At 39.0% G+C, this 26,487-nt stretch overlaps 2 protein-coding genes across 7 annotated transcripts; one reads left to right on the top strand and one right to left on the bottom strand.

Moving 5' to 3' along the window:
• Positions 1–570: 570 nt before the first annotated feature.
• Positions 571–10,326, bottom strand: CCDC122 (coiled-coil domain containing 122). Its single transcript, XM_056329290.1, has 4 exons — positions 10,201–10,326; positions 7,481–7,879; positions 6,194–6,310; positions 571–1,692 (listed from the first exon to the last, which is right to left on the bottom strand). The coding sequence occupies exons 1-4, from the start codon at positions 10,312–10,314 to the stop codon at positions 1,528–1,530; spliced, it is 795 nt and encodes a 264-aa protein (XP_056185265.1). The 5' UTR covers positions 10,315–10,326; the 3' UTR covers positions 571–1,527.
• Positions 10,327–11,310: 984 nt separating this feature from the next.
• Positions 11,311–24,049, top strand: LACC1 (laccase domain containing 1). 6 transcript variants are annotated; one of them, XM_056328250.1, is made up of 6 exons: positions 11,314–11,547; positions 16,591–17,207; positions 18,470–18,651; positions 19,004–19,169; positions 21,409–21,634; positions 22,071–24,049. In XM_056328250.1, exons 2-6 carry the CDS (start codon positions 16,643–16,645, stop codon positions 22,243–22,245), a joined length of 1,314 nt encoding a protein of 437 aa, XP_056184225.1. In that variant the 5' UTR covers positions 11,314–11,547; positions 16,591–16,642; the 3' UTR covers positions 22,246–24,049. The 6 variants fall into 6 exon arrangements, with proteins under 6 accessions (XP_056184230.1, XP_056184225.1, XP_056184229.1 ...); XM_056328254.1 differs by lacking the exon at positions 11,314–11,547 and adding an exon at positions 12,263–12,396; XM_056328252.1 differs by lacking the exon at positions 11,314–11,547 and adding an exon at positions 12,267–12,420.
• The last annotated feature ends 2,438 nt before the right edge of the window (positions 24,050–26,487 follow it).

Raw genomic sequence — 26,487 nt, 5'->3', positions numbered from 1 at the left:
TAATATATTATATATATATTATATATATGTATATAATATATTATTGTATTAATATATGTAATAAACCCGGCAAAAAAAATTATTTGTATCACATTACTTTTCCTATAGCATAGGATACTGAGGTTGTACTTTCTACATTATTGCTTTAATGCAAGTAGTCTGGTTGACAACATTGCAAGGGAAAAAGACAAAGCCAAACAAACTTGAATCTAACAACATTGAGAGAGCCTTCATGAGTCAGCATATTTCTTAAAATAACTTTATATTAAGTGAAATAACATATTAAGGGAAAAGTAAATATACATGAATATATGAATGTTCTAACACAAGTAATAATAGTATTGCATTTTAAACTTTTGCTTTCCTAAGCTAACAATATGTAGGCAGTTTAACATTTTCCACAATAAATACTCATTTTGTTTAAATCTTCATTTTATATTCAGGAGTAAAGATAAATATAAATTATTCAAGACAGCACCTTACATAAAAAGCTACTACCATAGAACAGATAAATGTTATAGGTTATGTCCAGTCAGAATTATTACCTTAAGTGTAAGATTAGAGAAAGTACTGTAAATTCCTCAAATGCCAAGCACATAATAAAAAGAAGGCAAAGAAAAATGTCTACTCTTCACTACTATTTTAACAAGAATTTTTAATAGGCCATCATTTATATTAAGAATCATCTTACTGAGCATTAAGCACATAGATGTTAGATGGCCAGTACCAGCTAGTTAAGATCCTCTACACAGTAAGTTCCTCTAAAACCAATCATCTGTAATGCATTTGTATTTCTGGAGAGTGAGTTGTTCCATTTTAAAAGCTGTCCAGATGTAGTACTCGCTTTACCTACTCATTCCTCTTTGCTAAGATATATTAGACCAGCTGAAGTCAGATTATTTGAAGCCCAGTTCTGAGTGAACTAGTTCCTAAGCATTTTATAGCTGGACTGCCTATGTCTTCCTTGTCCCCCATGCTAGGACATACTGGTGGATATATAGGCAAACAGGCTGCAACATCATCTATATGAACTTCCCACACATCAAAATACAGGCTATCAGAGCTTTCAGAGTTCCTTAGTGGGTTGCAATAATAACAGATGTGGATAAAAGATCTGGAGTTTTGGTATCTCAAGCATGCAAACATACACTGATACTAATTTCTCTGTAGGAAAAACAATGTAGATCTCAATCTTCAGAGATCTAATCAAATAAAAAGGAACTCCTTAAACCGTATTTGGTTGACTTCAAATGACTTTTTAGATAAAATCTGGCACATACTTTGAAAACACCTGGGACTGTTAATACGTTTCTTCCCAAACAGCCTCTGGCCACAGTTTAAAAAAGCAAAAGTTATTCCAAAGCATTACAGATCAAGCACAGCCTAGTTCAGGCCACAGAATGAGAGGGAGAAAAACTTTAAAAAGAAAAGAAATCACTGAGCCCTGGCCCAGCTATTGGGCTATTTACTAAAAGAGTTCCTCTGTCTGCAAAAGATTACCTACATTGTAGCTTTGTTAGGTTAGTTTTACATGCTACTTTGTAACTCCAGTACTCCAAGACACTTCCTTAGCTCTGCTGCCTTCTTCTCCAACTGCTGAATGTTCCAGTGCCATTGTCTTTTATTTGAACGGAGTTTGTTTAGTTGGCAATGCAAACGTTTTAGAATAGCATCATATCTTTTATTCTGTACCTATTAAATCAGAATAAAATTCACTTCAAAATTTCTTTCAAGTAATTTACAGAGGTGTGTTCAGCTCACCTAACTCTAAGTGTAGATTCTGACATTTAACCAAGTCATTCCACATTTACTTTATAGCTACTAAAGAGTCACAGACAACTCGGAAGCCATTCATCTGACTTATGTCAGATATCTGCTTTAGGACAATAAGAATTATGCCACTTTCTCACCAAGGGAAGAAAAGCTCCATCCCACTAAGAGCTTAAGTGAGGAGTTCGGTGTGGGTATCTGCTCTGTAGATGTCTACCATTTAACAAAGTAAAGCCCAACCAAAAAGTCAGCATCTCACAGCTGTGACAACACTTTGCACATGGAAGATTTCAGGCCCCAGAGTGAGAGGTTAGAACGGAAGGAATTTTCATTCTTTGACAAGTGTGTTTGGATATATGTTAGAGTATAAATGAGGTAACATAGATGGCTGGAGTAGCATCTTCACTGTTGCACTGTATTTACAAAGGTATTATTTTCTTTAAAAGGCCATTTATGGCAATGTGGTACTGTACCAATTTTCCCCTCATCACTGCCTTATGTGGAGACAAATGGCTGCTGCACACAACCCTCTGAAGATTTGCATTCTGAAGTGCAAAAGCATGAAACATTCATTATAATAAAAATGGAAATAACAGGTATTCACTTAATGAAAATTTGGGCTTACTTACCCTAGTTTGAATGGCACATGAGTGGTAGTGTGTAATTATTCTTTTGTCTGCTTATTGAAATGTTATTACACTGTATTTAACATACACATGATGGTATGTATACAGGTGCATCAGAACTACAGCATTGCCAGTGACTTCCTACAAGTCTCACTGTCTAAATTTAATGTATAACTAAGTAACTTCATCACAAATGTTTTATAAATTACACTGCCTTCTTTTACTAATGGTAGGTTGTCTTTCTTCATGTTGCCTGTCTCTCCATTGTAATCCTTCACAACTTTTTAACAGATGCTGTCAGATTCACTCATGAGAATTGAGTGCTTGCGGGACCCAAACACCACTAGGACTGTGTTGTACGACAGTGAAACATCTATGATCAATATTATCTGGGGTTTTTTTAGAAATGTGTCTCTAGCATCACTATTGGGAACTGTCTGGCACATCTGTTGAGGCAGGGAGCACTAATATGTTTACTGGACCGAGGGGAGAGAGAATATTGCTCTTTTTACTGAGCCTTGTGTACATAAAAGTTAACCATTAGAAAAAATTGTCTGGGCACTCGTGGAATCTCCACTGCTGGGCTCCCTCAAGGACATGATAGACAAGCATCTGCCAAGAATAATATAGCTGCATGTTGATATAGGGGAGAGAGTGCAGCAAGGGAATAGACAGTCTTTTGAGCTTTCTTTTTCTTATTATTTTTACATATCAACATATTTTCCATTATTTGTGGATGTCTTTGGTTAGTCTTTATGACGGAAGCCTTGTCCCTGCACAGGTAACCACCCTGATTTATTGTTGCCATCCCTGTCCAAGGCTGTGAACAGGCTCTGCTCTTCAAGAGACAGGGGGTAGGGCTGGTGCTCAGGAAACAGAATGTAAAAGGTCCACAAGTTGCCTTAAAAGTCCATCAGTACCCTGACCGATGAGAAGCATCCTAGTTAGGAATTAATTATAGTTTATTAATTATCAATGTCAGATTGCTGACTTCCCTTGGAAAAAAAAGAAAGCTTAGGCACAAATTCCCTTGCAGAAAGAAATTTCATCAATAATTTTTAACTTTCCAAAATTCAGCTGCTTTAGAAAGGCATCCCAAATTACATTCCTGCACAATATGCCTAGTTGGGGAAACCTTTGTGGGAAACCAGAAATAATACTGAGGTGAAAAGGGAGCACCGGGGCTGTAAGAGTCAGTCTATTCTGTTTGAGTGCCCACTTAGCCATTAACAAGCCTTTAACAGGAATTCTGTAGGCATTTAAGTATAGGGCTGTATAGGGGCCGACTTATGACATATGCTTAAAATCATTGCTGAATCAAGGCTCCAGAAGTCCTATGCAACAGCACTCTCATTAATCAGACATGAGGACTCACTTGTATCTGGAGGCTCAGAAACATGGGAGCTCACATACTCTTTGCAAATTTATGAATCATAGATTCACAGAACAGTTTGGGTTGGAAAGGACCTTCAAAAATCATCTAGCCCAACCCCCTGCCATAGGCAGGGACATCTTTCACTTGATCAGGCTGCTCAGAGCCTCATCCAGCCTGACCCTGACCATTTCCAACGATGACAACTTCTCTGGGCAAACTGTTTAATTCTTTCACCACCCTCCTTGTAAAAAAAAAAAAAAAAAAAATCTCCCTTATGTCCAACCTAGATCTACCCTCTTTCAACTGTTTAAAACATTGCCCCTTATCCTGTCACTACAGGCCCTGGTAAAAAGTCTTTATCTTTCTTACAAGCCCCCTTTATATAGTCAGATGTTACAATAAGGTCTCTCTGGTGCCTTATCTCCTCCAGGCTGAACAACCTCAACTTTCTCAGCCTGTCTTCACAGGAGAGGTGCTCCACGCCTCTGACCATTTTCGTGGCCTTCCTCTGGACCTGCTCTAACAGCTCCATGTCTGTCTTGTACTGCGGACCCCAGTACTCCAGGCAGAGTCTCATGAGAGCAGTGTAGAAGGGGAGAACCACCTCCATCAACCTGCTGGTCACACTGCTTTTTATGCAGCCCAAGATACGGTTAGCCTTCTGGCCTGCAAGCACGTGTTGCTGGCTCATGTCCAATCTTTCATCTACTAATACCCTCAAGTCCTTCTAGGCAGGGCGGCTCTCAATCAATTCATCACCCAGCCTGTACTGATATCGGGGATTGCCCCAACCCAGATGCAGGACCTTCCACTTGACTTTGTTGAATTTCATGAGATTATGAGGAGGCCAGTTACTTTTGGCTCATGCAGTGCTAGAAGCTGAGAATCCAGGCAATATGTAAAAGTCGTATCACAAGTGCTGAAATCTTGAGGTGGGGACAGTCTGCAGGTTGAGACACCTAGCTTTAGTGGTGCACGTGTGATCTAAATGTCTACATTCTTGGTTTGATCAATAGAAATCTAGCCAATGCATACTACAAAGTCTAGAAAGACCAGATTATGCAGCTCACCCTACTGTAAACACCTACATATGACCGACTGAGCTGATCTCTAGAGTACTTCAACTGCACTAACCACACCTCCAGTGATTATAATGAGAACTCGTCTGACTCATGTGTAGTCACCCATATTTAAACAACCACACGTAGATGTCGGCAGTCTGTAGCTGAATCCCACCACTGCAGTTCAATGAGCTTCACCCATGTGCTTGGCTTGAATATTCTTTCCTGAGTTGTGCTGAGGACTGCTGGATATTAGTGTCTGCCTGTCCATTGCCAGTTTTTATACTAAAAATTGGACTGTTTTCCAGAGAGCTCTTAATAGAAAATAACCTGAAAGATTCCATTTGTAAACCTGCTTCCTTCTGAGACAAAAAGATCATATAATCCAAACAAATGAAGAACAGATTAACCTTCACTATTTAATTAAACTTATTTTGATAACAGAACTTAACAGTATTTTTAGGCTGCCTAATTTCACTTTGCATTTAGAGAACTTTCTTAGGAGAATGTTGCCTTGATAAAAAAATATTTTCTCAGACACTGAATAGCACAGACCTAGTCTAAAGTGGCTGTGTTTTACTTTTCAGTTTAAAAATACTCTGCTGTTCCCTATTACATGAAAAATTATTTTTTCAACCTATATTTTACAATGGGCAATAGAGCTAACATTAGATCAGTTAATCTTTATATTTCAGGCTTTGCTCATTAAATTTTGTGGCATTTGTTTGAACTAACAAGATAAATGATTTGAAACTTCCAAACTAAAAACTATCTAGACATATAATTTCAGTAAGGAACAAAATATAAAATATAATTCAATTATTTAAAAAGAGAAGGTTTTAACTATTTATCAGAATTTTATCTTGGCAGCTAATTAGGAGCCACTGTGTTATCCCTAATTTAATACCAGCTCAAATTAGGGAGATTCATGGGAAATCCATTTTCTTGGTGCAACTGATTCTCCCATCGATAAGTTATCAGGAACCACGAGACAAGTCATGAATAATCAATTCAGCAGTGAAATTTAAAGTATTCCCAAGGTACTACAGAAATAAAACCCCATGCATTTGGCTTTACAACCATTCAGTGACCTCCTTCTATTCAGGGCATCATTCCAAAAGTTCACAGCAGAAATCCTTCTTAAAACATTTAAATGTCCTTAACTTCAATTTTTCTCATGATAGCAGTTAAGTTCTGAATTTTAGAAAGACTACCAGTATCAAGAATTTCAGATAGCATGGTTACTGTACATACTTGAATAATGTATGGCCAGCAACAGTGTATAAAGTACTTCAAAACTCATTTGCACTATCTACATTCTGTCAGAAGAACTGTAATTCTATTTTATTCAAATGACTCACCTCAATTTCTTTTCTAAGCTTAGCATGCGTTTTTTTCTCTTCTTCCAGAAAGTCCATTTTTTTATTAATGAATTCTTTCAGTGTTGTGATTTCCCTTTTTAAAAGGGTAATTTCTTCCTGCAGATGTAAGTCAAGATACAATCTCCTTAAAAAGTTGCTCAGTACCTCTATTAAACTCATTAAAAATATTGTATTTTAACAGTCTCACTTCATTAATAGAGATGACATAAAGATCTATAATAAACGTCTTCATGTTAAAATAATTAATAATAACTACATTAACAAAAATTTTAAAATAGTACTTAATATAAGTAACTAAAATAACATCACATGGCTTTAGATACTTAAGAAGATAATACTTTCAATCTGAAATAAGTAAACAACTACAATAATACAGAAATTTGAGCCCATTTTGGCGGTCTTAATTTTAAATTTTAAAATTTTAAAATGTAATGTATTGCAAAACCAAAGAATAATTAATGTATTTTTGGAGACAGATTATTCTTTCTCATAAGGAAATACAATGTTAATGAGTCTTTATTAATCAGTATTTAAAGACTTACTTGTACAACCAAATTTTCATCAATTTCCATGACTAGAGTAACACCAGATTTTCAATTTTTAATAACACAAGTTGCATCACAGTTGAAATCTGTGACCCCATTTCAAATTCATACTTGTGTTTGCTTGTATATTAGTAGCATTTTGTGGTAAAAAATCCCTACATAGTTGTTTTTGAGAAGTATGGCAAGTAGGGTCAAGAGAAAACATAAGTGTTAGATTAGAATACCAAAATAAATATATTTTACCCCTCTCCTCCTTTATATCACCATCTCATCAAATCTACCTCCCGTTGGCAAACAGCTCAACTGTATTTGTTACCTGACAGCAAAGTTAAAAAATAATACCATGCTCTTACATGAAAAATGTAACATGTCTCTGTTCCACAGAATTCTGAAAAGTGTCCATGTAAGTTTATTCAACAACCCAAAGAAGCCCAGTTTGCCAATTATATAAATTAATTTACAGCTCTGAAATTTTTTTCATAGCCGAGTTAAACTGATCACATAGAACGAACCTGACTTTTACAATAATATACAGATAACAATGGCTGATGATTTTTTTACCACATACTGAAGCCAAAATTTCTTCAATTAATGTAGCATTATAGATGATCTATATTCCCCACAGTCAGTCCCGCATGAACCGTAAACATATTAGACAAACCAATCAACTATGGCAGAATTATTTGACATAAAAGGAAAATAATCAGAAGAAATATAATACCTGTACTTGTTTTATAACAGATCCTTCTGGATTCTGGAGATCTCGTATTAACTCCTCTTTCTTTGTCTTTAATTCTTGAACAACAGCTTTCTTTTTAGCAAGCTCAATCATAATTGGCATTTTACTTTCCATCTCCCAAAAGAGATGTTTATGAGCCTTTATTTTTTCCCGATACACATTATTTCTTGCAGATGTCACCTCAAACTCTTCTTGTACTGTTTCTGCATCGCACTTGAGCTTAACATTTTCAGAATATAGGGCTCTGACTTCAGCCTCCAGATTTTCACAGTGATATTTAGTCACTTCTATGGCATCATCTTGCAGATATATTTCCCTTTCTGTTGTCTTTGTTTCTGACAGAATGGAATCCATTTCTTTCTCTAGTTCCTGAAACTTTGCCTGTAAAATATTTCAGTGTTCACTTAATAACATTTTTGAGAGGATACTAGGTATCTAGTTAAACAATGTAATTTACATTTATTCAACAGTCTTCTTTGTCACTTGTTTAATGTGGCTTGAATGGAAGGTAGAGTTCTATTTTCTAAAATCACCACTTTAGAGGCACAATGCAAGAATCTTAGACTTTTCCTTTTTGACTGAATCTAAAATATGAAGTAAGTATCATTGAAATTACTTTTAAATCATTGCATTTGCAAGACACACAGGATGCAAGAACCCCAGTCCTAATGTTTGTTTAGAGCTGAAATCTGGTTAAGTCCTAATCAGACTAAAAATAACTAATGATACCACAAATCACTTAAAAACCCACATAAACACATAGATGGGTGTCTGGGGTGGAGATTCTCCTGAAATTTTTAATTCCCTGCTTTGTCACAGTAGTATTTGAGAGCTGGATTAATCCCAGCTGTTTTTAACCCCCTAAGAAATATACATCTAGTTCTAAAAAGGCCTCTACATACTCTCACTGATGAGAAGTTAACAACACGATACTTCGACCCATCAAGAAATCACAGCAACATATATTCATTTATGTTGGAAAAGATCTTTAAGATCATAGAGTCCAACTGTAAACCTAACACTGCCAAGTCCATCACCAAACCATGTCCCTAAGTGCTATGTCTACACATATATCTAAGCCAGGAGGGCTGAACTGCTGCCTCAGAAATGTTTGCTCTCTGATGACTACCAAGGGAGCCTAGATAACTAATACAGGGTTAACTTCTGACTTGTAGGTGATGTAAGCTAGCTATAATGAATCCCACCCAAAGTAAGAGCCAACAGTAATGCACTGAAAGAATTAGCATCATGATTTATGTCACCTATTATCTTTTCTCTAATGGAAGCACTATGAGTTCTGTGAAATCTCTTATTCAATGTCTTGAACAGATTAGGACATTATTAACTGTTAAGAACAAGAAGTTTCTGCATAACTTTTAATTTGGAAATCTTGGGCTACGGTTTTAGTAGGGTAAGTATCACTGCCAGCCACCATTTACTGAGAACAGGAAAGCAAAAGATCTTAATGGCAAAGATCCTCCCAATTTGGAAAGGAAATTATTGTTTTCCATGTCTTCTGTGACATGCACACATGGAAATAGACATAAAGATGAAAAAACAGTTCTGCATTCTGAATTTATGTTCCTAATTATTTAACATTGCTGTTCTGCTAACACTAATGTTTGTATGGAATTTCCTAGAGTTTGGGCTTTTTGGAAAGAAAAAGGAAAAGGTATGGAAGGGGAAGAAAATAAATGAGCTAACTTAATTACCTAGGCCTCTAAAGTTCTTCAGGTTTTTTTGAAAACAGACACCCTTGTTTAAATTCTTTGATCACAAATAAATTGTTGCAGCTACGTCATACTATATTATGGGATGGTATATTATTAGGAGAAAGCTTCTTGCAAAGTGTGGCTAGTCAATTGACAGTCCTAAGCAATAAAAGTTTTCATTGCTCCTTCAGAGAAGTTATTTTTGTGCAAAATTTCAAACCAATTATTTTAGCTGTAGAGCTATTCACAGATGTTATAAATGGAACTCTACTACTTCCATCAACATTCTTCCATGCTCAAAAATGCCTGAATGCTATTGTGTCTTTCCTCAGACTAAAATATGTCTCTCAATAGAAATCTGATCTCAAAGGTTAAAAAATAATTGTAAGCTTAATAAATCCTGTGAGAGATTAGCACAGAAATTATAACAGTATTCACAAAAATCACATGTATCCAGTGTTCTATGAAAAATTACTAAATAAAACCAGTATTTAATGACTATTTAGGATACCCACCTCAAACACATAGAAAAAAGTATTTTGTATCAAAAAGATATTAAGAAAAAATTATAAAGTCTGGTAAAAATCTGCCAAAAATGGATGCTTTTAAAATCATTTTTTCCATTCTTTTCTTAGGAAATCACCATTAAAAAAAATCAAAAAGCTCTAACTTTGTATTGTGGTTTTGTTTTGTGGGTTTTGCTCAATTTTTTCTGGGGTTTGTTTTGGTTTTCCAAACAAAAAATAAAACATCTGCTGAAACCTGCTCTAAGGAAGTCTTAGTTGTGTTGCAACCTTGCTAATAACAATACACACACAGAGTTTTGGCTAAGCCTAAATGGCACCCACAGGAACAGAATTATCTGCTTTACACTTAAATGCAAACACCCAGAAAAAATGAAGCACCATCAGCTTCTCTTGCTCATAGGAATACTTCCTCATCTAATGAAAAAATTAAATTAATTAAACTATACTAAACAGGGTTTATTACCTGCAGTTGGAAAAGAACTGTTTTGCTATTTTCTATCTCTGATGCTTGTGAATGCTGCTTCTCTACAAGTTGTTTTACAACTTCAATTAGTGATGGAGAATTTGGCTTAGCCATTTTAGGTAAAAGGGCAGAACTGTAAGGACATAAAAAAGAAGTTAATTGTTTTATCTTCATTCTATTTATCTCCTAACTATTAATGAAAGAGAACAATATTAAGGGCTTTCCTTTGGGATTCCTAATCAATACATCACTTCATTTGGTTCATTTTTTAGTAACAATGACTGGTTACTAACGGGTGGACGCTCAAAACTAATGACTGAGAATTAGAACCCTTTATTGCAGAATTTTATAAACTAAAGTATTTGAACGTTCTAGCTTCTCTGCAGGGCACATCCTCAGTTTGTGAATACAGTCATAGCTCTTAAAAGCACTTCAAGAACATCTGAAATGCATGAGAGCTAAATATAGCCTGAATACTTAAATTATTCCAGTTACCATACTGCAACTGCCTAGTATATTAACTATTCAACTCTCCTTAATGTAAGATAAACTACAGACTGAGAAAACTGCCACATGTAAGTCACAAACTAGTATCATTATAAAGACATACCCCTGCCTGAGATCAGAAAACATTTCGTACTATTTTTGTATCACTTTGGATAATTAATAAAATCTGTATTGTTATATAAAAGCTCTGTATCTGAAGTGACACAGAACTCTCAAGTAAACACGACTCTGGCACAAGTGCATCTGCAGGCCCGGTATATTAAACGGCACTCAGAGGACCCACAAACCGTGCCTCAAGTTTCGTAGTCCTGACTAGGAAACCACATCTATAATTTTATTTTTGGGGCTGTTTCAACGGTTGTACTGGCACCCGGCATTTCTCCCCTCTATGCCGCTCAAGCACTCCACGCACCCCCACACACCAAGCAACCCTGTCCCTGCGGCACTGAAACGCATTCAGAGCAGAACCAGGCGCCCTGGGACGCGGCGACCACCTCTCGCCCCGACGCCGGCGACGAGCGGCGCCGACCCCCCTCACGCAGCCGACCCCCCTCAGGGGGGCTGCAACGGCCGCCCCGTCCCCGCCCCTTCCCGCCTAAACCGTGGCGCGCGCGGCGCCCGCCACCCGTCAGGGAGCGTCGGCCAAGGGCCGGCTCCGCGGCGCGGTGTACGGGCCTTAGGGAGCGTCGGAGAACTTCAGCCGGGGCAATGGAGCGGCGGAGGCGGCGGGAGGGGAGCGTGGCCGTTAGCGGCGGGCAAGGGGCACAGGGAGCCGGGAGAGGGCCGGCAGGCCTGTCCCTGGCAGGAGACAGAGGAAAACCGGAGGGAACAGCGACGTAGGTGGGTGCTTCGTGGTGGGGCCCGTTGTGGTAGCGCAGCCTGGCTCGCCCAGGGGCTAAGGCAATTTTCTGAGCCTTTTTTCGCTTCTGAATTCCCCGAGTTATCTAATTCATTGGATTAAACTGCATTTCCTGTCATAATTCGTGAAGTGTTTGATGTACACTGCAGAGAATGTAAGTTTTGCTGGGCACCATTGGGTTACGAGGAAGAAGAAATGTCGCCTGGTTTCTACTGGACACAGTGCCCTGCCCATTCCAGTTCCACGGCTGTGGCCCTGTCTCCTGCCCCTCCTGCCCAGTCCTGTTCCTCTGAAGTCTAGGTTAGGGAATTTTAATTCTAAATCCCCACAATTTTTTATAATTCAGTGGCCCATATCTTCATAAAATCGGTTTATTTCATCCTTTTTTTGAAATGGCTGAAGCTGAATGTAATACTACAGCCAGAGACATCAATTTGTTGTTTGTCAGTGTTTTGTATCCTGGATATTTTCAGACCCTTTCCTTAGCCTTTCTCAGCACTCTGTACCAAAAATAACCCCAGTAATTCCTTTTTTCTCTCTTTGGTTGAACGAAAGGAAATGGTTGTGTTGGTCTCTCTCCATCGAGTCTGTCCCCCGTCGTGTCCCCCCCCCCCCGGTTAATTTTTAATGATCTAGTTCAGCACGTTTGCCAGGGAGTGGAAAGGCCCAGAGATAACTGATTTCTGCAGACTTCATAAAAACAGGTGTCTGGGCAGGGAAGGACGCGATAGCCACATCAGTTCCCTCTGGGAAGGAGAGCCAGGAGGACTGCGCTCTCATCCCTCTGCCCAGCGTGTGCTGGAAGGACGAGCAGAAGGGGGACTCCCGAGGTGTGTTCTGGAGCTGGCAGAAATGTAGGTTACTGCAGTTGCAGGGAAGGTAGGAACAGAAGGCAAAGGACAGCAATTCGCAAGAAATCAGATGTTATTAATTCCTCTGTACATGAAAAAAATATTTATTTTCATTATTTTAATATTTAAAACTTTTGTTCTTGTCCTTTTTTTCAGTTGTCATATACTGATTGGTCATGACTACTTTTAGCACAGCTGAGAAAACGTATTTATTATTATTTGTTTCTTGGACAAAGCCTAATATAAATCCTTCATTCCCCCATTTGCCTTTTGACCTTTGCATTGTCCTGGCAAAACATTCAAACTTTTTTACAGAGCTCTGTGAAATTTCTGACTGCTCTGAGGAGAAATTACCATCTTGATTTTGGGCTTGTGGCCCTGAAGAGTGGCCGCTCATAACCTCTCTATCTGGGGGCCTTCTGAATATACTTTTGCTTGACTGACTGCCAAATTCTTGACTGGGACTTGCAGTTCCAGCTCAGAAAAAGAAACTTACTCAGTCTGCACAAGTTTTTCTTTAAGGTCTTTGTGTTCTTGTTCCGTTTTGCCATGCTGTACGTTTCTGAATCCGAGATTGTGCAAAGCTGATGCATTAGAACATGATTATAGCTGCAAGGTTACAAGGCAGAGTTAATGCTGCTTCCGGGTTTAACGCTAACCAGGCACTTAATCATGTTGGTGCCTTTCAATACAGTTTGTTATTTCCTGTGTATGCTGACAGCAACAAAGGAGGGTCTCATCATTAAGAAGAAATACAGGTTCCCACTATAATCTTACCTAGAATAGGAATTTCCATCATGTACATACAAATCAGCTGCAAGACTGACAGTGAGAAGTGAGATATATAAAGCTGGTAATGTGTGCTTATATCAGATGGTATCTTTCAAGAGTTTTAGAAGGATTGTCTACCTGTGTAAGTAAATTCCTGTGTTTTAAACTTTGAGTTTGTTTATAAAAACTGCATGTACTTCAGTATTTTCATTGTAAGTGCTGATTTCTGTTTCTTCAACCTCGCCTAAATACCCCTGAGTTAAGAGAGGCAGAGTGTTTTATTTTAATGCAGTTTAAGAGGCGTTTATATTTTTTTCCCCCATTTTTTTGTCTTTGCTGTTGGAATTTTATTACAAATTGGCTCTTGTTCCTGTTCATACGGGCTGCTTTAGTGACCTGTTTTCTTTCTCTGTGCATGTGTCTCTGGCAGATGTTAAATATTTCTTGCCTTTTTAATTTTCCCAAAATGATGTCTGTTCTCTGAGTTTCTGTAAGAAGATAAGGTGACCATTGGGATTCAAAGGTGCAGGAAATTGCCAGTGATCTTGCCTTGACCAAGAATGAGCTTTCAGAATTAGATTTCTGGGGGTTTTGAAAGTTGCTTTTTGGATCTTTTTTCTACCCTGAGCTGCCTCTTCTCTGCAGCCCAGTTTACTTTCCTTCATTGTTTCTTTTCTGTATTCACTATGCTTTTCTCCTTTTTGCTTTTGTTACCTCCTCACCGCTCCTCCCTTCTCATTATCTATCATTTTCTTTTATTTTCTTTCTCATTATATCAATGCAAGAGAATCTTTTTACCCTCCAAATGTTTGTACTGACAAAGTTTCAGAGGGTGAATGAAACAGCTAATGGGTGGCCTTGGCTTCAAGTTTGTGCAAGTATGTGTCTTGCAGTGTGTACTGAAATGAGCAACTCCTTAATAAATGCAGTTAATCTCTTCTGATCTAGTTATGTGCAGTGACACTTCCCATGAAATGCTGGGACTGTAGAGCATATTACTTAAAACCTGAATAACCATGAATGCGTTTCTCATAAGCTAGAACATTGCTGTGCTTGGTGAGGCTGTATTTTGAGAAGGGTTTTGTTAGGAGACTTGGAAAGCAGTCAAACAATTTTATTATGACTGTAAGCAAATTTAATTGTGACACTACTGGCCTCAGTAGGACTCTGTGATGCAAAACTGGAAGGATATGAGAGTCAATCAGCCCCATTACTTCTTTATGTACATCCCAATAATTGCCCCTGTGGACTTTTTGCAATACACACACAACTTAGTATCAATGAAGGCAATTACCTCTCTCTCTGCACTTTGCTTCCACCTTTTCTTTGGTGGTATTTTTCTGGGGAAATACAAGGAGTTAAATGAACTCTACTTACCTTCCACTATTGGCATATCTGAAGTGGAGCAGTAATCTGTTTTTCCACTACACCCCTTTGTTGTACTCTTTGCTGGGGCTATTAGCTATACCTAGACTGGGATCGTGTCGTATTCTTAGAGGCTTCCCACGGAGAGAGTCAGGGTAGGGAAGGAAATACCCTGATTTCCCATGTCATGGTCTTTGACATGACGCTGTTTTGACACTGTTTTCTTAGCAAGCTGTTTTGTCTAAAATCTATTATCAGCTGTGTGTAAATAATACTCTGAGCAAAATCAAGAGTCATAAATTCCATGGCAGATGTTTTATCTGCTGTTACATTTTGATACTTTCAATTCACCTGTTTTGATAGTCACTAATTAATCTTCGTAAGCATTCAACTTGCAGAAAGGTAAACATCATTTTCAGTCAGGATTATTTTTCTTCCAGTCTGGGGGAAAGAACAATGAAAAAAACACAGAATGTTTTCTGTAAAACCTCCTCTGAATATACAATCCATTAAAACCAGAAGGGTCTTTGACTTCTTGTTTGAGTGTGGAAACTCAGGGAATCCATTGTCAACCACAAAATGCCAAGGACACCAAGTCCACCATAGTGGTAGGCTTCAAGTACACACACAAGCAGTATTTTTGCAGGATAATGAAGTGCTGTGAAGCCAGAGCATGCATGTAGTTACAGGAGAATGAGGACTTGGAGCAGGAAAATAGTGCCAGGCATTATCTGGTACCGTTAGCTCTAGTAGCAGAGCATTCATTTCAAAGACTTAGAAGATTCTCAAGTCCCTTGTTCCTGCAAAGTTATTAAATTTCCTGTAAATGAATTAATATAGATGCACAATTTGTTACTGTGCAAAAAAATGGTGGTATTAAAGAATACTCTAAATAATTAGGGGTGTTACAACTGGTCATAAAGCTGCATGCATGCTTCCTGAATCAAGCACGGTGCTTAGTCGTGAAATCTAAATAGCCGTCTGTTCAAGGTTCCCAAAGCAGAGGCATGTAGTCTTTTGTTCCAGACCTCTGGAGGCTTGCACTGGAAACGAAAAAATTATCAGAGACAGAGAAAAGAAAATAAGAAACTTCTGAGAGGATATGTAAAATAGGCTCTCATAGGAACAGAGAGGAAGAGATGGATAGACAAGTTTCTACAAGTAGGCCTAGCTGGGTTTGGATCAAGAAAGTTCAGAAAAAGAAGAAAAAACCCCACCAAAACTGGACGTATACCATGGGTCTACAAGACAAGCTGTGAACTATAGAATGATTTTTGATAACTTAACATGTCTTGATTTCAGAGCATAGTGAAAAAGCTGAGGCAAGAAGTTGTGCACAGCATTATATTATTTTTTTCATTTAGTTCTGTGTAGATCTCGTGTTACTAGGTGAAGTTCCAGTAGCCTGTGCTGAGTTCCTATGCATGTTGAAAAGAAGAACTATACGGATCATGTGCCTTTCCACACAGAAGTTAGAAATTTGCAAGTAAATAGTTTTGGTAATGCAAAACAGAGAAGTGAAAAAAAGTTGTGTGGAAGCCTGTGGGAGTGATGTCATTGCGCTCACAGCCCAGCACCCCTGCTGCCAGGAGAGGTAGCAGACATGAGCTCCACCTCAGTGATAAGTGTAAAATCCCTCTGAAAAAAAGAAACTCTTCAAGTTCCAGGAAACCGAGGGACCTCTGTATTTGGTTCCCCTCATGGGAGCTGGAGGAGGGCCCAACAGTCAGAGGTCAAGAAGATCCATTAGGCTAATGTAGGTTGATTGATTCAGTAAATCTAATATTATGTACTAACCTTTTATCATCCCTGACCTGGGAAAAACCTGAGGTAGGCAGGGTGGTAGGGAAATACCCAAGTACTTAAATACATAATTCTCATTTCCGCTACTTCTCTTTTGATGCAGTAAAAAGATCCTAAGACCATAACTACTGCTATGCCACCTTCTCTACACAGTATCACTGAGTGCGTTGCCTTAATTACATAATTCTGTGGTTGGACTAATGATGCTGTCTTGCCTTTTTGTTTGTTTTTCAGGTTTTGTTACTGAATACTTGGTGGTTGTAGGAATCTCTAAATATCCTTGAATATGGTGGAAGCAGTATTGATAGATCTGTTCAGCCTACCAGCCAACTTGCAGAACATCCAAGGATTACTGCGTAACATGCTGGAAACTATTGATAAATGCTCTTCCATCCCAGCTCCATTTGTTTACATCATGTGTTACCAGAATCAGGGGAGTGACAAGGACAGTGAACAAGAGTCCTTGCTTCCACCTCTGAGAGATTTTCAGAATCTGAAGAAAAAACTAGAGGTGGTATGTGCTCTGACTGCAGCTGGTGCTTTATACACCATCAAACAAAGACTGGATGAAAAAGACCTAAGTGTCATTAAAGTTATTCTCCCTCCCTTAAGAAAAGACTTAATGAAAGTATATATAGACCATCTCTTTACAGCAGTCTACCAGTTTGAATTTGAGGATTTACAGGTGGCATCTGATTGTGAAAACCTACAGATATCTGAACCTCAGAGTGAAGGGCAAAGGCTTCCTACGCAGGACGTGGCACTTATCCAAAGAGAGATTCAGATGTACTTAGAAAGCCTGCCGAGCCTGAAAGGGGAGCTCACCATCCTCAGATCTTTCCTGATCCCAGGTAAAGAGAATCCCAGCTAATAGATTTTACAGAGACTGTTCCCAAGCATACCTGTTCAAGGGAATTGCAAAAAAGGTAAGGTTTGGAAATGTCTTCAGGCAGCAGATAATTCTCTATGATGTTGTAATAGTGTGTCATGTCTGTAAGATGGGGAAGCGACAATAGAGAGACAGCAAAAGACTGGCAAGTGTGTACCAGGTCTAGGGCATGACCAGAGGAAAGAGAGGCCCAGGGTTAGCGAGAGCATTAGTGCAGACAGTAAAATCCCTTCCCCTCTGTGTGGGAATTGCACACTTGGAGAGTTACCATCATCTTCTCAAAGAAAGGCAGGACAGGAGTTTCTTTTGGTCTGCAGCCTTGGACGTGCCTGGTTAATCAGATTGATGTCTCACTGTCCCTGCCATGGCATGACCCAGTTTACTGCAGCATGTTTCTGAAGTGGTGTGATTATGAGGTCACATGACTCAGAGGATTCAGGGGAAAGCTGAGAGGTTTGCTACTGCAAAAATTTGGAACTGTCTTTCCCTAAAAATATGTCTGTAATGATCCAGAACGTGAAAGGACCGTAACTTACTTAAAGCAATTTTTGTCTCCATTGTCTTCGAGATTTTGACTGTGACTTTGAAAGGTTCACATTACATAGAAGAGATTTTGAATCTCCACTCTGATTATGTCACAAAGCTTGTCAGCTGTTAAGACAGCAAAAATATCAGTTGTGGGACTTTCTGTATTTAACTGTGCCACGCAGACCCCTCCACCCTGTCTCCCCCAAAACAGTGACTGCATTTGATGCATGAGGCCATGATAAATGATCCACAAAGTAAAAAAAAGATTTTTCAACAATGCTCAAAATTCTCAGTGCTTTCAGTGTACTTCAGAAGGATGTTTGAGATTCTTTGAAGTGTTGAGAACTAGTACTCATTTGGCAAAAAACCTTGGGAGGTTAGAACATTTTTTAAAAAATGTGCTCTTAATTTTTCTCAGTGAGTTACCTCTTCTCTAGGGTTTGCGCTACAACTCTGCAAAAAGTCAGGCTAAATCTTGCAGGACTCCTTCTTGCTCCAAGGTCTGCCTTGCCCTCAGGGCATTATGATTATGAGCAAGAAGGAAACTTAGAATCCTTAAATTTAAATGACACAGCAAAATATGGGTAAAGCAATACTTAACTTGATGGGCTAATTCCAGCCCTCTTCAGTATAAAGCCATGTAATATCTGGACTTGTGTTGAAAACAATTGTTGTTGTCTTTTTTTGCCTTGCCAGATGAAATTTTCCTACATGGGTTCACCACAAGGACAGGTGGGATCTCCTACATACCAACTCTAAGCTCCTGCAATCTCTTCAGTAGTTCCAAGCGAAGGGACCCACAAGTTGTTGTTAAAGAAAATCTCCGCCGGCTAGCTAGTGTTGCAGGATTTAACCCAGAGGCTTTTCACAGAGTCAAGGTATCTTAGCAAGCAATGGATTTATATAAACAGATCAGATCTTCATGTATCACTGGGTAAAACTGTAGGCATTATTCTTGCCTTTCTCAGCAAGAACTTGTAAGACCCAGGACAATTAAAATATTTATGCTGGCACTTTATCTGTGGGAATAGCCATCCAAACTATCAGCCGTTCGGCTATGGTGGCTTTCTACTGATACATCTGTATGGCATTTGAACAAAGGAGTGCCTGATTTCCATGATTCAGAAGGTGCAGAGCGTTTTCCACACCAAAGAAAAATCCTTGCATTAGTCAGAACTGGGTTTTTTTGCTTGCCATATCACCATCTGTGTTCTGTTTTTGCTTTGACAGATTGATCACGCTAATGCTGTGTGTATTATGGGAAAGACAGAGCCTGACAGCTATGATGGAATTGTTACAGATCAGAAAGGTGTTACGATAGCAGCTCCTGGTGCTGATTGCATACCCGTGCTGTTTGCTGATCCTGTCAGAAAAGTCTGCGGTGCTGCTCATTCTGGTAGGAATTTTAAATCATGGAGATCAAAATGACTAGGAGACCACTGGAAAGGGAGTTTTGGACTAAGGATTACAAATCAGTAAAGAAAGGAGCACTGAATGAGGATGAATAAATCCAAGGTCACATTACTATATAGACCCTGACCTGTTCAGTTTGTATCCTGCCAATAAAAAATTAGTCTTGAGAATAGTTTGTTTCCCAAGCTATGTATTTTTTTTATTTTATAACTTTAATAATTATTATTTATGTAGTTATACATTTATTTTGCTGATCTGGTAGCCAAAACCAAATAATTCTTTTAGCGCCCTGTCTAACTTCATATGTAAAAAACCAGCTATAAAGCCAATGCCCCCAACAATCATTTTGGATCAGAAGAAATATTTGTCTGACCCAAACCAAGTGAGAATAAAACTGAAGTAGGGATGTTTTAGCACAACCTGGGGTTATGTCTGACTTCAGAAGATGTCCTAGCTGTCAGGCTAGAACACATATCCTGTGGTGAGATTTTCCTGCTGGGGCTGTTTCACTTTATAAAAAAGTCTGTTATTTATGAGGTCAAGGAGAATGCACAGCTGTGAGTTTCTTCTCAGCTTTGATGCTAATACACCCCTCTAATATGGTAGGAAGCTTCACCTCTGCCTAGAACCTGTGAGTACCACCTAATTCATATAATTCTTCATGCATTCAGTAAATTAGCCAAAATAAACTTCAATTTCTGAGTCATAAGATGATTAAAACGTTGACTTTCCTTCAGTAAAGTGGGGTGGGGCGTGTCCATGCATGTCCCACCCTGTGCTTTACGAGCTTAGGTTAGAGAAAGTCCTAGCAATCTTAGGTTACAGAACATGAAAGCAGTAAGAATTGTGGTATGTCTGTCTGGGAGGAGAAGGGAATGTGATTTTTAATGGGGAGAAGAGATGGAGACAATTTTATCTACTCTTGAAAGTTTTACATTGTAAGTTTTCAAACCTAATTATTGCAAAATATTTAAATCTGTAGTTGCTCCTTTCTCTGCTGTCTCCTCATTTACCTAGTCCCTGACGCATCACACTGTTCCCCCAGCCCACACCGCTGCCTTTTCCAAGCATACCTCCTGGCTCTAGCCTGAACTCCTACCTTCCATCTCCCAAGTTTTGGCTTTTGTTCCCACATCACAATCCTTGCCAGGCTTCCAGTTATCTTTTCCTAAGTCATAGAATCATAGAATGGTTTGGGTCGGAGAGGACCTTAAAGATCATCTACTTCCACCCCGCTGCCACGGGCAGGGACGCCTTCCACTAGACCAGGTAGCTCAAAGACTCATCCAGCCTGGCCTTGAACACTTCCAGGGATGGAGCACCTGCAACTTCTCTGGGCAACCTGTTCCAGTGTCTTATGACTCTCACAGTAAAGAGGTTTTTTTCCTAATATCTAATGTAAATCTATCCTCTTTTAGTTTAAAACCATTACTCCTTGCCCTATCACTACAGGCCCAGTCTTTCTTATAAGCCCCCTTTAAGTATTGAAAGGCTGCAGTGAGGTCTTCCTAGAGCCTTCTCTTCTCCAGGCTGAGTCGTCCTTTCCTTCCTGCACAACCCCATCTCAGTTCATGTTTAACTTGAAAACATGTTGCTGCGTATACAAATAAAGACAACTAGGTATAAGGTCATCTCAGTCTTTTGATGTAGGAAAGCAGAGGAAAAAGTATTAGCATATCCTGTCCTTTGTTAAGACTTCCTGGGACTCAAACTGAGATAAGAGAACTCAAAGCTGGGCTTTTTTCTAGCTATTCTAAACAATGCTGAAGTGCAAAGTTTGGCTTTCTTCTGTCTATTCCAAACAATGTCTCTAGCTTAAGCCTTTTTTTTTTTTCCTAAAATAACATCAGAATAATTTTCACCATATTATAAAAATACACTTCTGACTGTAACATATTTCTGCTGTCATATTCCCATTTAAGTGTTTCAAGCACAGAGCCTGTAAGGTATGCTCTAGTTGCCCAAACCAGGACACTGAGAAAAAGGAATTCTGGAATCCTAATCTAAACTCTTCTCTCTAGTTTCCATCTCTACAAAATTGTATCAGCTAACAGAAAGTTGCTAATGTGTTGGGGGTTTTAAACAATAATTATTTATTATTAGATGTAATTATTTTTAGATGTAACTGTTTGTTGTAGTTTAATAATAGCTTATATTTTAGCTAATATCAAATTAAAGAGACGATTTATACAGTTCATTTTTCAACCTCTCATTCCTCACAGGATGGAAAGGCACATTGTTAGGAGTTTCTATGGCCACAGTAAATGCTATGGTATCTGAATACGGCTGTAATGTGAAAGATATCCTTGTGGTGCTGGGCCCATCTGTAGGACCTTGCTGCTACAAACTTCCTCACGAATCGGCAAAAGAATTTTACAGAATTGATCCAAAATGTGTGAGACTAATTGACTCTGCATGTCCTTACATTGATATTAGAAAAGCAACACGGTAAGCCTACTGAGTGAAAAAAAGACTTAATTGCACATTAGTTATCAACGATTATTTTGGTGTTGTATTATCCAGCACTGTTATGGTGAGGGTCCTCACAATCCAATTAGAAGTACTCTCTAGTACTTCGCAAATCATCAAATTATACCTTTGAATGAATGGTATCTGCTCACTTTTGCTGGGTTTCAACTATTATTTTACTGTTACACTGTTAGTTTATGGATTATAGGCAAATGTTCAAGTTAAATTTGGGTTTACTGGTTGCAGAAAAGCAATTATTGTAGTATAATACTGGAAGAAAGATAAAAGCAGACTGAAGTCCCAATCACAAATTGGCATGGTTTGTTCAGTTGGTACTTGAGGTGCTGTCTGAATGGTAGTGTCTTAAGGAATGTGAGTATGTATGAAAAATATTTTCTGTTTCTCTTTGTTTAAGGATTCTTCTTGAGAGTGGTGGGATCCTTCCTGAGAACATCCAAGATGATTCTGTCATAGACCAAAGCCAAAATATCACTTTCTGTACTGCATGCCACCCTGATAAATTCTACTCTCACTTCCGTGATGGCACTAACTTTGGGACACAGATGGGTTTCATATCAATCAAAGACTGAGATTGTATCTCTTGCTTTTAAATAGTATTTAGACAATAAGTCTTGTGCATTTCCTGGCATCCTGCTCTCCTCATAGAAGTTCTTTCCCCTTCCTTGCACAGACTTGTAACAGAGAATTCACAGATCTTGAGATTCTCCCACTTTTTCCCTTCCCTGCCATTCTGAGTCAAGAGTAAATGTCTAGGGTGTGGGGCCAATAATTCTTGTGTGAGACAGGCTGCAAAGGAAACAAGGACAACCCACACCAGTGACAAAGCCCTTCTGCAAGACTAGATGGAAGCTCCAATTTTTTCAAGCCTTGACCAAGTATTTCCCAGAAACCTCAGTTTTAAGGTGGTGAAAGTACCCCAGTCTTCATTAGCTTCTAAGTGAGACTTCTGAATGAAGTATGACATTACTGATACAGGAAGGAAAGCCTGTATTGCACATCAACTATTTGAGAACACCCAACTTTTGTAGTTTCAGCTGAAGATTAGCCTTACAGAATTATGTGCCTGGGATTGTTTTTCTTCTTTGGAGTTGTTTAAAGAGCTCCAAAACACTTACAGAACTTTTCCTATGGAAAATAACTTGAAAGTGAGAAGCACACAAGCTCCTTTGAGGCAGACCTTGAAAATATATGAACTCTTGCCATTCTCTATTTTTTGATTGTAGAAAAAGTAGGACTGTGAATCTTAATATGGTATGACATGACATGTTCATGTTTCCTTACAATTTTCTTTAAACTTTTGGTGATCTGCTGATGTCCATTGAGACAGTCCCAACAGTGGCAAGGCACTTAATAAACATCTGAAAAGGGGAGCGAATTTAGCCTCAGTTAATTTTACTGACCAATAGTTGACTTACCTGTCTTGCTCAGCACGTTCGAAGTATGCACTGTTTTGTTTTGGCTGTAAAAATTTTGCCTCTAGACATTAAAATAGACGTGATAGTTCCTGACACATAGACAGTGAGAGATTCCTAATAGAAAACTATGCTGACTGTAGCTTGCAGAGCTGCCAAGCACAAGCCTTGGGACAACTGTCCGCATGACGTAATTGCTATTTTGAATTCAACGGTCTTTACCGATTCTAGACTTTTATGTCCGCTAGAGGTCAGTGCTCGCTCACGCTGCACGCCAGTCCCTGGCTGCACCGCATCCTTTCCAAACCATGCATTTTGCAAAGCACTGTACAGCATAGTGGATACTGTTGCTTATGTAATCGTCTGCCAAGTTATTCTAGTATCTGTGCTTGAAGAGTAAACTGTTTTTCATTTTGTTGGGTTGTGATTCAGAGCTGGCCAATTTAGAACTTTCCTTGTCCTCTGGGAGAACAGACCTTCTGAAAAATTTTCTTTTACCTGTGAATAGTATTTCTCAGAGAAGAGCCTGGTTCTGAGTATGTTACCCTCTGACTGTAACCATCTACCAAAACCAATGCTTCTTCCAGCTCTCCTACTTCCTTAGAAATACTATTCCTCTTCTGGTTTAGCACTGCAGTACTTGACAATAAAAATTCTTACATTTTCAGTTACCTTTTAAAAACCTTACCATTGCTTTCATCGTTCTTGGTTTCTTTTGTAACTTCACTGTGGTGATGGTATGGCTTCAAACTGGAGGTTCAGGCTCCAACAGGGGCAGCACATACTCCTTCCTCAGTGCTGCCAAGCATGTTACTGCACAGTAACTGATGGTGTGTGTGGTATGTATCTGTATTGTGTGTGACATTCCAAATATAGGATAATATAATTATATGGACACTGACAGGCTTATTTTGCTGCACTAGGTAAAAAAAAAATGCAAATAAATAGCTACCTACCTTCACCTTTTAGTTCTGTCCCCTTACCTTGGTATGTAAGTGTGAACCACTTAGAGACACTGACATAGCAGTGAAATGAGTAAGGTGTCTTTCCTTCTGCTGTTTCTGCTGTGGGGGCAGTAGCACCACTTAGTCCTCAGTCCCTGCACCTGAAGCTCAGCCAAAGCTTGTCTGTCAGTGCCCTTCACTTAACCCTCTTCCCTTGTGGATTAAGTGCATGCTGTTAAAAGCAACTGAGTTACTTGCTTGTGCAAGGTGCTGCTTGACAGCTGAAACATCATAGGTGTCCATGTGCTTGCTGTTAGTCTGTCTCACCTCAAAGATCGTTTTAAACTAGTGCACTTGACTTTGCAGGAAGTAGAAAGACCTTGCAGCCATGCTACTTACCACAGTTCAAATGCTCATATATATAATGCTCAATATATTAAGTCATAGTAACATGATACTGATAGTAAGCCCTGGCTTGTTCATACCTGCTCAAGAATGACAGCAGAGACTTTCTGTTTAGACAAATGCCATTTACAGGTAGGATTGTGCAAGCTGGTGAGCATGTCAGAATAAGAAGAAACACCAAAGGCTTTACCTTTCAGAAGACAAATTGTTACCACAGTCATTGTTAATTATTTATTTTACACAGAATTGCCTAGATTGTAAACCTGTCAAGACAGGAGGCAGTCTTTTGTACATGGATTACTGAGAACTCCATGACCAATAAGAAGATAATAATATTCAGTCTCCAAACAGACTAGGCTCTGTATCATACAGAGTTTCTTTCAAAAGTCTTGCTACAGAGGCACTTTAATTCTGTTATTAAAAAAAAAAAACTTTAGAGGAAGGGCATGATAAAAATGAGAGAAGGCTGTTTCGCACCTCTATTTACTTTTCAGTCCTTTGCTCACTGAAGGAGCCATGCAGATCAGCCCTGATTCACCACCTCTAGGGAAGCTCTTAAAGTGCTTCATAAATTGTTCAGCTGAACCTACCTAATGATCAGATTCCATTTCTTAAGCTTGCCCATGAATTTGTAAACTGCATTTGCCCTATTATTGTTATTAAATAACACTATTAATTACGATTGTGGTATGCCCTGAGGAGAGCACAAGGCATGAACACATTGAATATTGTTTTTGATAGCTATTATTGTGCAGTTAACATTTGTTATTATTGTAGATTCTGAATATGGGCCTCTTCATTTACATTTATATGTTTGAATGGAGTGTACCAAAACATGTCTCAGAAAGGCTTTCTTCACTATTCCAGTAAAAGAGGACAGCTCCAACACTGGTTCTGGTTCCAGTGTCTGGGGAAGCAGTGTGCAACTTCAGAGGCATAGATGAAAGCCTGAGATAATTAGTGAAATGTTTATCCAAACTGAGGCATTTATTGCCACAGGTATGGCGAAGAATATTAAGGAAGTTAGATAAAAAATGCTTTTAATAAATTTGTAGAGGTTGGTTCTGTTGGTGACTGCTAGTCTCTTTCTACTGACAATCCAAGGAGACAGGATGGGGGCTAGACAGTTGCTTGGTCTTAGTTCTGCATTTGATGGCTGTATTTGTGAGCAGCTGCAGACTTGGAAGCCTTGGGCCTGGATCTTCAGCAAAACATTTGGGCACATCTTGACTCACAGAAAGTATATTATTCCTCCCAAATTACAAGCATTCAATGACAGGAAGGTGTCTCCTTTCTCCAGCAGTAACATAGTTTGCAAAGTGGTTGTCTTTGCCTCTCATCTTACTTCCCTCATGCTTATCTCTTATGCATTGCTGAATTTATGTCCACCGCTGCTCACGGTTGCCCTACAAGGTGCATGAATCCAGTGGCAGGGTGTTGGAGGAAACAGATGCCATTCCGTGCAGAGCAGCACCGGTGTTGCTTTCTTTTGTGTGCATATGCTTTTTTTTATTTTAGCAGCAGTATGACATTTTTTGTCCTCAGCACAGGATCTTTATCAGTTTCCTCCAACCCATCCCCACTTTAGGTTTCTACAAGAGCTCCTAATTTCCAGCCTACATGGTGAAGAAGTCAATTTTCCTAGATTCCCTCATTGCTGTCCTCATTTCCACTCCATGCTCAATTTGCTGCTGGGTGATGCAAAGACGGAGATGAGCTGCACTCATTTGTCCAGAGGCTCAGAGGGGGTGTACATGTGCACTCGCCTTGATGTCATGTGTGCGAGGCTTTTGTTCTCTGAGTACCAAAGTGGAACAATATAACTGGACAGTGCACTGACAGGAGCTGTAAATCCTCTATGTGACAGAGGAAATAATGTATTGACCTGCTGAGGGGTTTAACGTACCTCCGAAGACTGACAGCAAGCTCTGCCTGTAAGGCTGACTTGTTCTACTTTCCATTTCCAGCAGATGCTCTCCAGTGTTTCCAGATGAATGATTCAGATAGAAAAGTATGTGGATTTAAGAACTGTCCTAATTGGGTATAGCTT

Source organism: Falco biarmicus, chromosome 2 (genome assembly GCF_023638135.1).
Source record: "Falco biarmicus isolate bFalBia1 chromosome 2, bFalBia1.pri, whole genome shotgun sequence".
Taxonomy (NCBI): Eukaryota; Metazoa; Chordata; class Aves; order Falconiformes; family Falconidae; genus Falco; species Falco biarmicus.
This window is presented reverse-complemented; position numbering and strand designations above follow the sequence as displayed.